The following is a 15,801-nucleotide window of genomic DNA, read 5'->3' on the forward strand; positions in this document are numbered from 1 at the left end:
ACAGGGCCATGGACATCCAAAAGTCATCAAACTATCTGGAGAAGAGATGGCACCAGGATGCACTATGGGAAGAAGGCAAGCTAATGGAGGCAGTGTAATGTTCTGGACAACGTACTGCTTGGAAATCTTGGGTCCTGGCATTTATGTGGATACTACTTTCACATAAACCACTTACCTAAATACTGTTGCAGACCAAGTACACCCCTTTTTGGCAATGGTATTCCCTAATGGCAGTGGCTTTTTTCAGCAGGAATAATGTGCCCAGCCACACTGCATAAACTGTTCAGGAATGGTAAGAGGAACATGCGTAAGAATGCAAGGTGTTGACCTGGCCTCCAAATTCACCAGATTTCAATCCAATCGAGTTTCTGTGGGATGTGGTGGATAAACAAGTCCAATCCATGGAGGTCCCACCTCACAACTTATGGGATTTGCTGTGAACATTTTGGTACCAGATACCACAGCACACCTTCAGAGGTCTTGTGGAGTCCATGCCTCACGAGGTTAGGCCTGTTTTGGAGGCACAACGGGGACATACACAATATTTTTTAATGTTATAACTGACCATTTTAGACTGGCGGAAATCTTTCTGGATGATCATTAAAATACTGCAACTTCATCAAACGTAAGATGACTGAAGAATTAGGAAACCAAGAACCAGAGTAGAACAAAAGAGACGGTTTATTGTGCACACAAAGACAAGCTGGGCAACTGTCTTGGGCTAAACAAAAGTTGGACACAGCCAGTTTACGGTGACTTGCAAAAATATTCATCCCTGTTGGTGTTTGTCCTGTTTTACCGCATTGCAAGCTGGAATTAAAATGCATTTTTGGAGGGTTAGCACAATTTAATTTACACAACATGCCTACCACTTTAAAAGGTACAAAGTGTTTTTTTTTATTGCGACACAAACAATAATTAAGATGAAAAAACAGAAACCTGGCATGTGCAAAAGGTATTCACCCCCCCAAAGTGAATACTTTGTAGAGCCAGCTTTTGCTGCAATTACAGCTACAAGTCTCTTTGGGTATGTCTCTATTAGCTTAGCACATCTAGCCACTTGTATTTTTGCCCATTCCTCAAGGCAAAACTGCTCCATCGCCTTCAAGTTAGATGGGTTGCATTGGTGTACAGCAATCTTCATGTTATGCCACATACTCTCAATTGGATTGAGGTTTGGGCTTTGATTAGGCCATTCCAAGATATTTGAACGTATCCCTTTAAACCAATGTAGCTTCAGCAGTATGCTTAGGGTCAGTCATGCTGGAATTTGAATCTTAGTCTCAGTCTCAAACCTCTGGTCGACTCAAACAGGTTTTCCTCCAGAATTGCCCTGTATTTAGTGCCATATATCTTTCCTTCAATCCTGACCAGCATTACTGTCCCTGCAGATGAAAAAGATCCCCACAGCATGATGCTGCCACCACCATGCTTCACTGGAGGAGCAGTGTTCTCAGGTGATGGGAAGTGTTGGGTTTGTGCCAAATATGGCGTTTCCCATGATGGCCAAAAAGTTCAATTTTAGTCTCATCTGACCAAAGAATCTTCTTCCATGTGTTTGGGGAGTCCGTCAAATACTGTCGGGTAAACTCCAAACACGTTTTCTTAAAGTAATGACTTTTCTGGCCACTCCTCCATAAACTCCCACTCTGTGGAGTGTACAGCTTAAAGTGGTCCTATGGACAGATACTCCTAGCTCCGCTGTGGATCTTTGCAGCTCCTTCAGTGTTATCTTTGTTGCATCTCTGATTAATGCCCTCTTTGTGAGTTTTGTTGGGTGGCCTTCTCTTATCAGGTTTGTAGTGGTGCCATATTCTTTCCATTTTGCTATCATGGATTTAATTGTGCTCCGTGGGATATTCAAAGTTTGGGATTTTTTTTAAGTAACTTAACCTTGATCTATACTTCTCCACAACTTTGTCTCTGACCTGTTTGGAGTACTCCTTGGTTTTCATGTTGCTTGCTTAGTAGTGTTACAGAGTTGGGGTCCTTCCAGAACAAGTTGATTTATACAGAGGTCATGTGACACTTTGCACACAGGTGGATCTTACTCAACTAATTATATGATTTATGAAGTTAATTGATTGGACCAGCTCTTATTTAGGGGTTTCGTACGAAAGGTGTGTATACCTATGCCCAGTCCAGATTTCTGGTTTTTTTTTTTCATCTTAATTATTGTTTGTGTTACAATAAAAAAAGAGAGAATTTGCACATTTAATGTGGTAGGCATGTTGTGTAACTCAAATGTTGCTAACCCCCTAAAAATCCATAATAAATATATTACGTTCATTATGTCTTCTTCTTAAATCAAAATAATTAGTTTTCTTTTGTTTCAGACATGTAAAAGCTTTTTACCTTTACCTGACATGTTTCGACAGTGTAACTTCCGTCTTCATCAGAGGGTCACCCGGATGTTGGTGTGTGACGCGCCTTTTTAATCAGCTGATGTTTATTCCCCTAAAAATCCATTTTAATTCCAGCTTGTAATGTGACAAAACAGGACAAACACCAAGGGCAATGAATACTTTTGCAAGATGCTGTATGTACTGATCTTATGTTGATGTGTACATGCAAAGGACACACTCTAGATGAGACTGATATTACCCGAGGCTTAGATAACGCAAACCAGGAGCATGGACAAAATCATCATGACCTAAGGAACAGATACGTGTACATTGTGAGGAAAGTACAAACACTTACGCATTGAGTGAACAAACACCCTTACTGAAATCACAGTCAACTATTTTGATGTTACTGACTAAATCTTGTAAAATAACCATGGAAAAATACCATAGAAAATAATATATTAGCAGATGATGGGCAAAAAGACTCAATGAACTAAAAGCCTGCCTTTGTTTCCACTCTATTTACATGTGACTCGAGTTTACTGGCAAATAAACTTTCCAGTAGTATACCGGTTGTGTTCGAGTGTAATGCTGCTGGCTTACACTGATATTAGTATTGCAGTTAATGCCTGACTTGTGTGGTGATGGTTTGTATCATGACTACTCAAGTTCAGCCAAAAAAACAAAAACAAATCCATAATCTAATTTTGAACATTACTCTAAATTTACATATACTGCCTTCCACAAAAAGAAAAGATACATATAAAAAAATGAAATATGTCTTTCAAAATATAGATTAATTCCAGGAAAAACAGTAATAAACAAATATAATTTGACAACTAGACATCATGCAATATCTCTGGGTTCATGCACTTTGGTGTCTTAAATGTAAATGAATGAATAAACATGTTTCCACACTGTGCGCAGTGATGCTGCTCTTCTCTGGTGCAAATGCACAGGTAAACGTGTAGATTACCCTCATGAGTAAAACACTGTCCATACTGTCATGTGTGATGAGGCTTCTACCCTGTGCGAATTCGCTGGTGTTGTTGGAGATGACTCTGCTGAATAAAACACTTTCCACACTGAGCAAGGATAAGGCTTCGCTCCTGTGTGAATGTGCTGGTGCTGTTGGCAAGCACGGTGATGAGCAACGTTCTTTCCACACTGTGAGCAAGGATAAGGTTTCACTCCTGTGTGAATGTGCTGGTGCTGTTGGCAACCACGGTGATGAGCAACATTCTTTCCACACTGTGAGCAATGATATGGCTTCTCTCCTGTGTGAATCCGCTGGTGTGACTGAAGAGCACTATTTGGAGTAAAACTCTTTCCACACTGTGAGCAGTAATGAGGCTTCTCTCCTGTGTGAATGCGCTAGTGTTCTTGGAGATGGCACTTTTGAGTAAAACTCTTTCCACACTGAGCAGCGATAAGGCTTCTCTCCTTTGTGAATGCACTGGTGCAGCTGTAGAAAACCCTGATGAATAACACTCTTTCCACACTGTGAGCAGTGATAAAGCTTCTCTCCTGTGTGAATGTGCTGGTGTTGTTGAAGATGACTCTTGAGTAAAACTCTTTCCACACCGTGAGCACTGATATGGCTTTGCTCCAATGTGAATGCGCTGGTGTCGTAGGAGAGCACTCTGATGAGTAAAACCTGTTCCACACTGTGAACAGTGATGAGGCTTCTCCCGTGTGAATGTGCTGGTGTTATTGGAAATGACTCTTTTGAGTGAAAAGCTTTCCACACTGTCAGCAACGATACGACTTCTCTCCTGTGTGAATCCGTTTGTGCTGTTGGAGATGACCCATTTGAATGAAACTCTTCCCACACTGTGAGCAATGATACGGCTTCTCTCCTGTGTGAATGCGCTGGTGTAGTTGTAGATTACGCTGATGAATAAAACTCTTTCCACACTGTGAGCACTGATACGGCTTCACTCTTGTGTGAATGCGCTGGTGTCGTAGGAGAGCACTCTGATGAGTAAAACTCATTCCACACTGTGAGCAGTGATGTGGTTTTTCCCCTGTGTGAATGCGCTGGTGTTCTTGCAGATGACTCTTTTGAATAAAACTCTTTCCACACTGTGAGCACTGATACGGCTTCGCTCCTGTGTGAATGCGCTGGTGTCGTCGGAGAGCACTCTGATGAGTAAAACTCATTCCACACTGTGAGCAGTGATGTGGTTTTTCCCCTGTGTGAATGCGCTGGTGTTCTTGCAGATGACTCTTTTGAGTAAAACTCTTTCCACACTGTGAACACTGATACGGCTTCTCTCCTGTGTGAATGCGCTGGTGTAGTTGTAGATTACGCTGATGAATAAAACTCTTTCCACACTGTGAGCACTGATACGGCTTCGCTCCTGTGTGAATGCGCTGGTGTGGTAGGAGAGCACTCTGATGAGTAAAACTCATTCCACACTGTGAGCAGTGATATGGTTTTTCTCTTATGTTAACTTGTTCATGTTTTTGGAGAGCACTCTGATGACCAAAATTTGTTCCACGTTCTGAGCAATGGTGAATTTCCTTTTGGTCATCATTGTTAGAATTGTCAGAAATGAGAGTATCAGATAATGTTGGCTTTTTACTGGAGCCTTTGGAGGGTAGGTGAAGATCATGTTTATTATCTCCCGATTTGCATCGTTTCAAATACTCTTCATCCTGGCATCTCTGGATGTTTGTGTCTAGGTAAAATTGAGATGCAGAGGAAAGAGGTCATGTTGTGCAGGAAAAGAATTGCAACACAGAGTTGTTGACTTCTGAACAAGTGAAAGGAAAATATCAAAGTGAACATGAAATGTAACTAGATTATAAAATGCAACATCACTACCCCAGTGTCAAGGAATGTTTGAGGTTAAGTAAAATCATTTGGGATTCTCAATGAATGAAGATTTACTAATATGTAATTCAAATAACCAGCAGTAGAGAATAAGTGGATCTGGGAATGGATCTGCTTGTCTACAAATTCACATGGATCAGGGTCACCAGCATGGACTACAGAGGGCTGTTGGTGATTTCTGTGATGAACATATCTACTTAAGTGACACTTCACTTGACACAAATCAGACAGTTCGTCAAACAGTTACCACTTCTCTGAAGTTATCTCCTGCCATGAAAACAAGTCAGCCACCAGATGGATTAGCACAGCAAACAGTACAGAATGAAGTAAAGTGGGACAGGTGCCATACCAGATTAGAGAAGCTCACAGATCCTGTATCTTACATCATCAGAATAATGCAGTTCTGCAGTCCTCAAAGGAGCTACTTCAATGACAATCCTCAACAGCAGCTTTAGCCAGCTTCTGAGGTGCTGAGACCAAACAAACAATTCTGAAAGTCTGACGCTACGTTCACACTGCAAGGCTTAATGCTCAATTCCGATTTTTTTGTGAGGTCGTTCACATTAACAAATATATGCGACTTGTATGTGATCCTCAGTATGAACGAAAAGCGACCTAAAAGTGTTCCGCATGCGCATTGCAGGATACGACGACGTCACGCAGTGAGCATGGCCAGTGTTTACGGAAGTAAAACCGCCCGGTTGCGGTATGACCCATCCAATCTAGCTTGAATAGCTGTATCCCCCCAAATGGAAATCAGCTCCCTAACCTCTGCGTCCTTCCATTGAGAAGATTCAGAACCTTCATAGCCCGAAGCGTCCCTCGCATTGATGTCATGCGCAGGGGCGCAGATACGTTTTTTGAACTGGGGGGGGACAAAAAACTGGGGGGGACAAAGCTGCCAGCAAACCAACCCCGATATGCCTGTCAAACTTGTTGTAGGTTACCATAGCAACCAAGCTCGAGCTCGCAACCTGTGCAGTCTGTGCAGCTCAACCAACCGAATATCAGTCTTTGTTTTGTTTTATGTGAGTTGTTGCACCTATGTATACACTGCTGTGCACCTCAATAAACCGAATGGTAATTAGTCTTTTGATTTTTCCATGAGGTTTGCCTTATGCAAAGAAAGACAGCATAGACGTTTTTTCCTCCCTATAAATGGGGGGGGGGAACGAACGAGGTGAATTTAAATCTGGGTGGGACGAGTCCCACCCGTCCCACCCTCTATCTGCGCCCGTGATTATGCGCCATATTGTTGTAACTTTTTTTGAGAGACCCGCCGCCTACTTCAGTGCAGAATAGTGACGTTTGTGGCTTGTTGATGACGTGTAAGTCGGATGAATGCGACCTGGCGGTTCAGACTGAAGTCGCATATGAAAAGAGCGGATAGGAATCGGAATTAGGACCACATATCCAAACGGCCTGGGTCGGATTTGAAAAAATCGGATCTGTGTCGTTCATATTGTCAATAAAAGATTGGATACAGGTCACATATGGGCGAAAAGATCGGATTTGAGTCACTTCAGCCTGCAGTGTGAACGTAGCCTGAGAGTTAAGATACAGGAGCCTCTATCTTGGAATATTGGTAGATTCAATAAAGTGCTGGAAAAGCAGCTCAGAGCAGCACTAGCCACAGCCCAATGGATCTGAGTGGCCAAAATGTTTACATTCTTACATACTGATTTATGTACAGATTATACTGTCAAGTGTAATTTGCTTATTCATTTAATTATACACCAATATAAAAAAAATTAAATACTGTGAAATTTTGCAAAACTGTCAATTCATATCAATAGAATTAATAAAGAAGTAAGCCAACATAAATACATAAATTAAGATGTCTAGGACCAGTCATTTAGTTAAAAGGGAAATGCAAGTCTATTAAAAAAGGGGCACGCTGCAATTGTTCAGATGGTGTGCCAGCCAGTTCCATTTGTAGCAAGTGACTGATCTGGACTGTCTCAAGCTGCAACGTGCCATATATTCCCTCGTGTGTTGCATACGAGTATTGATGCAGCATTGGGGCTGGCACATTGGTATAGGAGACATTTTAGGCTGAGAGTTCACAAAAATGATTAATGAGCCCAAACATAACCAGACTGTCAAAGAGCAAAAACCTGTCCTTCATCTTCTCCACAAATGTTTCTTGATCCCATCCACAAATCATTTTGAGAAAACAGTCAGTTCTTTTTTATAAATAATTTTTCCTTCCTTTTTCACCCGATGCTACACTTCTTTTCCAACAATATTTTTGTTTAAAGACAGGACACAATTTTCTTCATGGTCCTCACCAGGAACTGACGTGAAATGCTTGTACAATCTACAGTATTTCAGAATAACCAGCTTTGAGCTTATTCAGTGTCAAGTGGAATTTGTCAATGGGATGATGTTGTTTTACCATCATCAGTTATAGTTTACCTTGTGAGTCATGACCTAAAGCACACTGGATGGTCTCGACCTACAACACCCAAGTGAACTTTTGGTTTTTTATGACCCATCATACCTGAATAAACAGCACTTTCCCCTCCAAATCATGGCTGAATTGCCCTTGAGCAACTGCTCCCTGGGCACTGTAGCATAGCTGCCCACTGTTCTGGGTATGCGTATGCTCATTGCACACTTGTGTGCACATGCATGTGTTCACTGCTTCTGGTGGGTTAAAGAGGAAGCAGAGGAGGAATTTTACTGTGCCTCAGTGTACACGTGACAAAAGAAAAGCTTCTTCTTGGAGGGGATCTTGGGGGTTCCTGACTTCATGAGCACTATGGTCAGACTATACATGTTGGTCCTCACACCTGATGGGATGCCAGTGCCTGATCTGGACAAACAGTGACTGTCAGGGTTCCTCCATTGACACATACACCGCCTGGCCAAATAAATAAATAAATAAATAAATAATTCATTGGACAACCTTTGGCTTTGATTATGGCACACAATCAGTACATTCAAGTAGTCAACTAATTTCAATTTATTGGCACATAATGTTACTGAGCCTAGACGTGATCAACTGAAGCAAACTCAAATCATAACACTGTATATTGGCCACTATGCATGATGGCTGCATTGCTTCATGCACTTCCCTTCTTACCTTGTTGCACCCACCTGGACTCATCAAACCACATGACCTTTTTCGATTGCTCCATCTTTATGCTCCCTCGCAAACTGAAGCCTTTTCTTCCATTCGCTTCACTAACAAAGCTTTTCTTCTGGCCACACAGCCATGAGGAAATGCTCTTACTTTCATGATTAAACATGGCCATAAGTTCTGCTGTTCATTTCAAATTCGCCAAGACTTTAAATGGTCTCCAATCACAGCCAGTCAAAATATTTTAAGGCTATCATTTCATTCCACAAAGAATAAAACCATCTTCATTAAACATGAAAATGTGTTGCTGCGTAATATACAGTGTCTTGCAAAAGTATTCATCCCCTTTGGTGTTTCTCCTATTCTGTCGCATTAAAATGGATGGGGGGGGTATCACCATTTGATTTACACTACAAGTCCTACCCTGTTAAATGTGCAAATTTTATTTTATTTTTTAAATTGTGACAAATTAAGGTTAAAAAACAGAAATCTAAAAAGTGTGCATAAGTATTCACCCCCTTTCGTATGAAACCCCTTAATAAGAGCTGGTCCAACAATTAACTTGATAAGTCACATAATTGGTTGATTAAGATCCACCTGTGTGCAATCCAAGTGTCACATGATCTGTCATATGATGTCTGTATAAATCAACTTGTTCTGGAATAACCCTGACTCTGCAACACTACTAAGCAAGCAATATGAAAACCAAGGAGCCTCCAAACAGGTCAGAAACAAAGCTGTGGAGAAGTATAGATCAGGGTTGAGTTATTAAATAAATAAATAAATATTTTTTGCAGTGCGGTTTCCATCAAATCCTGCGCTCTGATTGGCTGACGAGCAGGTCTGTATCCTATGGTACGGACCCCGATTACGGACCTCTGGCGATTCGCTTGTTCACAACAACAACAAACATAGTAGAATTTTTTGTCAACATTTATCTTTTTTTTAAAAATAAGACTTATTTATAAGATTATCAAAAATCTCAAATTTTTGCCACAACTTCTCAGGAAAATAGCATTAATTTTACATCATGGACATCGATAATGACAGTCTTCACAGCGAAAGCGAGTTTTACTACCCTGAGGAAGAAGAAATAAAAGAAAACATTTCAGGAGAAAGCTAAAAATCTCTAACTTGCTAACGCCGAGCAAAAACATGGCTGAATCCTGAATGATTCCTATTTGTATAAAAGGGGACTACATAGGCGGCAAAATGTAGTTTTTTTTTCCTGCCATGGAAGTGCACTTGTATACTGAGGTGGAAGCCATTTGCATTACAGCCGTGAATGAGGATTCAAAATAGCATTAATTTTACAGCATGGATAGTGATAACGACAGTGTTCACAGCGAAAGCAAGTTTTACTACCTGAGAAAGAAGAAATAAAAGAAAACATTTCAGGAGAAAGCTAAAAACCTCTAACTTGCTAACGCAAGCAAAAACATGTCTGAATCCTGAATGACTCAATTTTGCTTAAATAGGAGACTACATAGGCGGCAAAACGTTGTTTTTTTTTCCTGCCATGGAAGTGCACTTGTATACCGAGGAGGAAGCAATTTACATTACAGCCGTGAATGAGGATTCAAAATGGTGGCTCGCCTCGGCTCGGTTTTCCCTTTCGGGCCCTCTCGTTTTCTGTGAGGATTTGGTAAAGAAAAAAAATATATTATTTACCAGCTTAAGGTCGGTCCATATGGTGAAATACCGTGACCTCGGCCTTGAATACTAACCTCGGCCCAGAGGGCCTCGCTGAGTACTTTCAAGACCTCGGTCACCGTATTTCACGATACAGACCTCCTAGCTGGTAAATAACATATATATCCCAAACTTTGAATGTCCCACAGAGCACAATTAAATCCATGATAGCAAAATGGAAAAAATATGGCATGAGAGAAGAATATGGCACCTGACAAGAGAAGGCTGCTCACCAAAACTCACAGACCAGGCAAGGAGGGCATTAATCAGAGAAGCAACGACGACACTAAAGACAACACCGAAGGAGCTGCAAAGATCCACAGCGGAGATGGGAGTATCTGTCCATAGGACCACTTTAAACTGTACATGCCACAGAGTGGGGCATTATGGAAGAGTGGCCAGAAAAAAAGCCATTGCATTAAGACAAAAATAAGAAAACACGTTTGGAGTTTGCCCAACGGCATGTGGCAGACTCCCTAAACACATGGAAGAAGATTCTCTTATCAGATGGCACTAAAATTGAACTTTTTGGCTATCATGGGAAACACCATGTGTGGTGCAAACCCAACACTTCCCATCACCCTGAGAATCATACTGTGGGGATGTTTTTCATCTGCAGCGACAGAAAAGCTGGTCAGGATTGAAGGAAAAATGGATGGCACTAAATACAGGGCAATCCTGGAGAAAACCTTTGAGTCAGCCAGAGGACTGAGACTAGGACAAGGTTCAAATTCCAACAGGACAATGACCCTAAACATGCTGCTAAAGCTACACTGGAGTGGTTTCAAGGGAAACATTTAAATGTTTTGGAATGTCTAATCAAAGCCCAGACCTCAATCCAATTGAGAATCTGTGGCATAACTTGAAGACTGCTGTACACCAACGTAACCCATCTAATTTGAAGGAGCTGGAGCAGTTTTGCCCTGAGGAATGGGAAAAAATCCCAGTGGCCAGATGTGTTAAGCTACTAGAGACATACCCCAAGAAACTTTCTGCTGTAACTGCAGCAAAATATGGCTCTACAAAGTATTGACTTTGGGGTTGAATACCTATACACAGTCAAGATTTCTTTTTTTTCATTGTAATTGTTTGTGTCACAAATTTTATACAAGCAAACAAATAAATAAAATAATTTGCACCTTTAAAGTGGTAGGCATATTGTGCAAATCAAATGGTGCCAACACCCCATAAGTACATTTGAATTCCAGCTTGGAACACAACAAAACAGTAAAAACACCAAGGGGGATGAATACTTTTGCAAGACACTGTTTTTACAGCATCCTTAGTATATGCTTGGTCATGGTCACAGTTGAATTAAATTAGGCTACTTGTTTGTTCTGTATTTTGGGAAAGAGAACCAAGTGGCCAACTACTATGTTTGGAAATCGCAGGCAGGTACAAACAAAAATAATAAGAATTTGGGGAGAGAGGAAAAAAAAAAAAAAACAACACCAATTCACCACACCACTCATTTCCGTATTTGAGCATGCGGACACTTCTGCCATTTCCAGAGCTTCACATTTTTCAAGTAAACCAGAATACACTCATGCCAGTCCACTGTCGGGCATCATGCACCCACGCATGAACAAACTCATTCACACCTAGTGGCAATTCAAGCATAGCCTATTTGCCCATATCTGAAGGAAACCAGTGGACCCAGAGAAAATCTACACAAACACGGGGAGAACATGCAAATCTCAACAGAGACAATAACCTGAGCTCAGGATCAAATCCACATCCCTAGAGCTATGAGGCTATGAAAATGCACCACCAGTATTCCCCTAAACCTGTATACACATATTTGGACACCTGAACATCACACCCATAAATGCTTGTTGAGCATGTCATTCCAGAGTCAGTCCTCTTTGAGAGGAGTGAACGTGTAAAGAATCACATCAATGGAGCTTGAAACAAGTGTGATTCTGAAGCGAATGTTGGGGCAGCTATTTAAAACGTATGCACTTAAAGAAAAAACATTTAGTTATCCTCACTCCTAGCTATGATATTAAACTCTCTATAAATATAAAAACCACGCAAGTTAATTTAGTCATGATTTGGTGATTAAATTATCTGAAACAGAGGCTCCATCTCAAAATAACCCACTATTGTACCTTCAGTGCACTAGATACTGTGTCAGGTAGAATAATCAGTGAGAGTGTTACTGAGCTCCTGATCTCGTACAGAGGTAGTCTTTATTGTCAGGATCTTCCTCTTTAATTGAGAGAACTTCAGGTGGGTTCTCAAAGTTGTTTCCATGGTTGTAGATGTTCAATTCCAGTGTCTCTTCTTTCTTCACACAGACTCCTGACACTTCGGATGTCCCTCCATCTGAAATCTCGATTTTCACGTCTTCATACAGCTAAAGATCAAACAAGAATAACACTTATTCAGAAAAGACTTCAGATTTCCTTTTTCATTAAGCTACGGTCACACTACAGCTCGCAATGCTTTGCGATGCTACCAATTTCTCATCGCCAAGTATTTGCAAACCCATCGCAAGCTGTAGTGTGAGAAGGGACTTAGGTATTATTAGGTTTTGGGTGATTAGCAGGACAGCTTGTAGGCTGGCAGAGAAACAAGGCAGCAAAATACAAAGACTGGTCAAGTGTTAAAGTGCATATTCTGGACCAATTTCGTTTTTTTTTTTATATGAAAGTATGTCCCTTTACACACTCATCCAGAAGGGTAATTTTGCACAAGGCCATCTGTCTACAGCAGGAAAAAATAAAATAACAAAACGTGTCTGGAAAAATCCCAAGGGAGCCTGGAGCCATATTGATCCAGATTCATGACGTCACGTGAGGATCCGCCAGCAGGCTGAGAAACAAAACACAGGAACACCTAATTTAGAGTATAGTCTCTCTTATTTCTTACCCTGGGAACAGTCAACTTGTGAACTGCCGATTTTCTTGGTCTTTTTCTCGGCTCTGCTTGGTCCTCGGCTTCAAGGGCCTCAGTGGATGCGGCACTTCGCCTTCTGTCAGGGGAGACGAACACGGCTGGCTCCTTTGGTGACGCTGATGCAAATAGAGATGGTGTTGCTTTAAGCATTCTAACAGACGGAACTGCATCTTTTTTCATATCAAGTTGCTTCTTGAAGCCCATTTCCCACTGCAAATAGTTCTCAAAGTCGTCGGGCTTTATGAAGCGAACCCCGCATATGATGCTGTGGTCTGTTGCATGTTGCCAGTTTTTCCGGGTGCCTCGCATGAAGTGGTCCCATTTCCCTCTCATTGTCCGGTCTTTTGAAAAACGCCGAGTACTAATCCCATCAAGATTGCTGTTGCTACACCCTCCTACGATACATCTGTTAACCATTTTAATAATTACGCGATAACGTTGGAAGAAATTTGCAGAAAACCACCAGGTCGTTTTCTCATAAACAAACCAGCGCTGACGTAGGATTCAGAAGGAGGCGTCCCGCACGCGACGTCACGAAAATCAATGTTTGCCGGGAAATCCAAATGCCAAGTTTTTTCAGAGGCGGACCAATTCGCCTCAAATGGCTTGATTTCAACTGAATTTTTCTGGTATTGCGCAAGGTAAAAAAAATTGCAGAGAATGCAGAATGTTAGATATTTGACCAAAGTTTAATATAAAATAGGAGAATTACATTGATCTTGCTCCTGAATTTACCCGTGATATGCACTTTAACCTCATTCTTGAGCTTTACCTGTGAGGGATCAGGAGCCTGAGAGGTCCTGGAGGAGCACTGTCTGTCTCCTGCTGAACTCATTATAACAGCTCTAAACAAAGATAATATCATTAACACCTTTGATATTTCCATAAAAATAAAAACTAGAGGATTATGTAAAGCTGCTCATGAAGCTTTAAAAATAATTAATGTTGAGGTTGATTGTTAAAAGGTTAAACAAAAACATAAAACAAAAAAAAAACTAGGTGAAGTAAATTTATACGAATTAGTTTTTTATCTTGATTAGTGCAAACTGCTCGTAAAAAGTGACTTTGAACAAGTTAAAATTATTTCAATACTTTAAACACAAAAATAAGCAGGTTATGCTCACTAAAACACATCACAAAGGCCGAATTCCAAATCTCTCCTTACTGGATAAATAGTGCACTACATAGGGAGCACACAGCATTCCATCATACTGAATGTAGTGCACTTGAACAATAGACACCCATTCGGGATTCGGCCTCACAGCTTTATTTTCGCTTACCTCAGGGTTTAAAGCGCAACGGACATTCAAACAAAGGCAAAACAATGCATTTGTATTTTTAATTGCATTAGATATAACCTACACAAGACATTTTATTCGAAATATTTACCGTAATGATGACTGGCGCTGTTATCTTAAGATGTTCCAGCAAGAAACATGCAACGGTTTTTCTTCTCCAATGTTTTCTGGCAGTTGGAGCAGCAGTTCTTAGGCGCTTTACCGCCACCATCTGGTCTGGAGGGCATAGTAAATATAAACTAAAATAAGCTCCCGGCCATATCTCGTGAGAGCCAACCTGATAACCTCGGAATATGGAGGAAAGGCTCACCCGAATTCTCGCAAATTTTTATCTAGCTCATGGAAAAAAAAAATCATCATAAGATAAAACTTTCATCCAAACCGGTCTTTTTCACTTGGGTCATGGGTGACTGGCTGGGCTCAGGCCCGTAGCTAGCATTGTGGGGGGGATCTTTTTTCCCCCAAAAGTGGACTTCATCTGGCCCCCTACTCCAATACCCCCCAAATACACGAGCACACTTCAAATCTTCTAATTTAGACATTTTTTTTATTCGTTATAAGTTCTCTGTTGTCTAACTTATTATTGTTATCTTCCTACAACTGTGCTGTGACTTCATTGTCTGTCTCTGTTGCTCACCTCAGTTGTCTGTTGTTGCTCTCTTTCATTGTCTGTCTCTGTTGCTCTCCTTTATTGTCTATCTGTTGTTTCTCTCTTCCATTGCCTGTCTCTGTTGCTCTCCTTCTTTGTCTGTCTCTGTTGTTGCTCTCCCCTCCTCTGTCTGTCTGTTGTTGTCTGTCTCTGTTGCTCACTTCAGTTGTTGTTTATGGCATCAGAACACTCCCGGGCCCTGTACTACGAAGCGGGTTTTCTGGCTTATTAGGGTAACTTCGAGAGTAACTTGATCACGTGCAGCGTAACTTCCCGATTAACCCATACTACGAAAGTTGGCTATGTTCAAACCGAGGTATGCTGCCATGGCAACTTACGCTGCATCTCAAACCTGCTCGTCTCAGGTTATGTTCTTGGTTAACCTGAGGTTTCCGATTAACCACACCCTTTTTAAACACCACCTCTCCACCGACATTTCCTCTAGAGACAATGCCAGCGTACCTGGATGACCCGTGCGATATCGGAGCGCAGATTAGAGATGGGATTTATGGCTCTTTGATGGGATCCGCATCTTTGTGATCCGTTCTTTGAAAAGAGCCGTTCAAAAGACTGGCTCATTTGGCTCTTTTTAAAATATTTATTCAGTTTTAAGAAGACAGCGTCTAAAGAAGCCAGATCCCTCTGCTTAGACAGTGACATCAATATTTCTGGACATACCTTTTATATAAAGCAACCTAGACTTACATTATTGTAACCCCTAAACGCTCATAAATAACCATTAAAAAACAATGAGGGCTTCAATGAATGTCCATGCAGAACGGCTTTTCTGTAAAAAAAAAAAAAAAAGAACCCACTCAAGAACATAGTTATCAAGAACGCAAGAATATTTTATAGAAAAACACTTGTTTTACAAAAACATTTAAGTCTGAGATACAAAATAGATACAAAAATATAACACAAGAACTAGTTATCACACAAGAACATTTTAATAGAAAAAAAACTTTCTATATTAAAAATATTGAAATTGTAAT

General features: G+C 40.9%; 2 protein-coding genes across 4 annotated transcripts in view; both read right to left on the reverse strand.

Annotated features, from left to right (window-relative positions):
- The window catches only part of LOC132890970 (histone-lysine N-methyltransferase PRDM9-like), a 61,525-nt gene extending 49,307 nt beyond the window's left edge, over positions 1-12,218 (reverse strand). The window contains exon 1 of the mRNA XM_060928384.1: positions 12,143-12,218. The gene's annotated coding sequence lies outside the window, so the exon portion shown is untranslated. The remainder of the gene's footprint in view (positions 1-12,142) is intronic.
- LOC132890972 (zinc finger protein 239-like) lies at positions 664-15,398 on the reverse strand. 3 transcript variants are annotated; one of them, XM_060928390.1, is made up of 5 exons: positions 14,798-15,398; positions 14,252-14,371; positions 13,635-13,707; positions 12,143-12,320; positions 664-5,029 (listed from the first exon to the last, which is right to left on the reverse strand). In XM_060928390.1, the coding sequence occupies exons 3-5, from the start codon at positions 13,695-13,697 to the stop codon at positions 4,098-4,100; spliced, it is 1,173 nt and encodes a 390-aa protein (XP_060784373.1). In that variant the 5' UTR covers positions 13,698-13,707; positions 14,252-14,371; positions 14,798-15,398; the 3' UTR covers positions 664-4,097. The 3 variants fall into 3 exon arrangements, with proteins under 3 accessions (XP_060784373.1, XP_060784372.1, XP_060784374.1); XM_060928389.1 differs by having other exon boundaries at positions 14,252-14,376; XM_060928391.1 differs by lacking the exons at positions 14,252-14,371; positions 14,798-15,398 and adding an exon at positions 14,143-14,201.
- Between the last annotated feature and the right edge of the window lie 403 nt (positions 15,399-15,801).

This window comes from Neoarius graeffei, chromosome 8 (assembly GCF_027579695.1).
Source record: "Neoarius graeffei isolate fNeoGra1 chromosome 8, fNeoGra1.pri, whole genome shotgun sequence".
Taxonomy (NCBI): Eukaryota; Metazoa; Chordata; class Actinopteri; order Siluriformes; family Ariidae; genus Neoarius; species Neoarius graeffei.

What these genes read in the sequence shown, in the direction of transcription:
- LOC132890972 (XM_060928390.1), bottom strand. Translation starts at nt 13,697, where the DNA reads ATGAGTTCAGCAGGAGACAGACAGTGCTCCTCCAGGACCTCTCAGGCT. An exon ending in AGGCTCCTGATCCCTCACAG is followed by an intron (nt 12,321 to 13,634) that starts GTAAAGCTCAAG and finishes TTTGATCTTTAG; the next exon opens with CTGTATGAAGACGTGAAAAT. An exon ending in TGACAATAAAGACTACCTCT is followed by an intron (nt 5,030 to 12,142) that starts GTACGAGATCAG and finishes AATTTTACCTAG; the next exon opens with ACACAAACATCCAGAGATGC.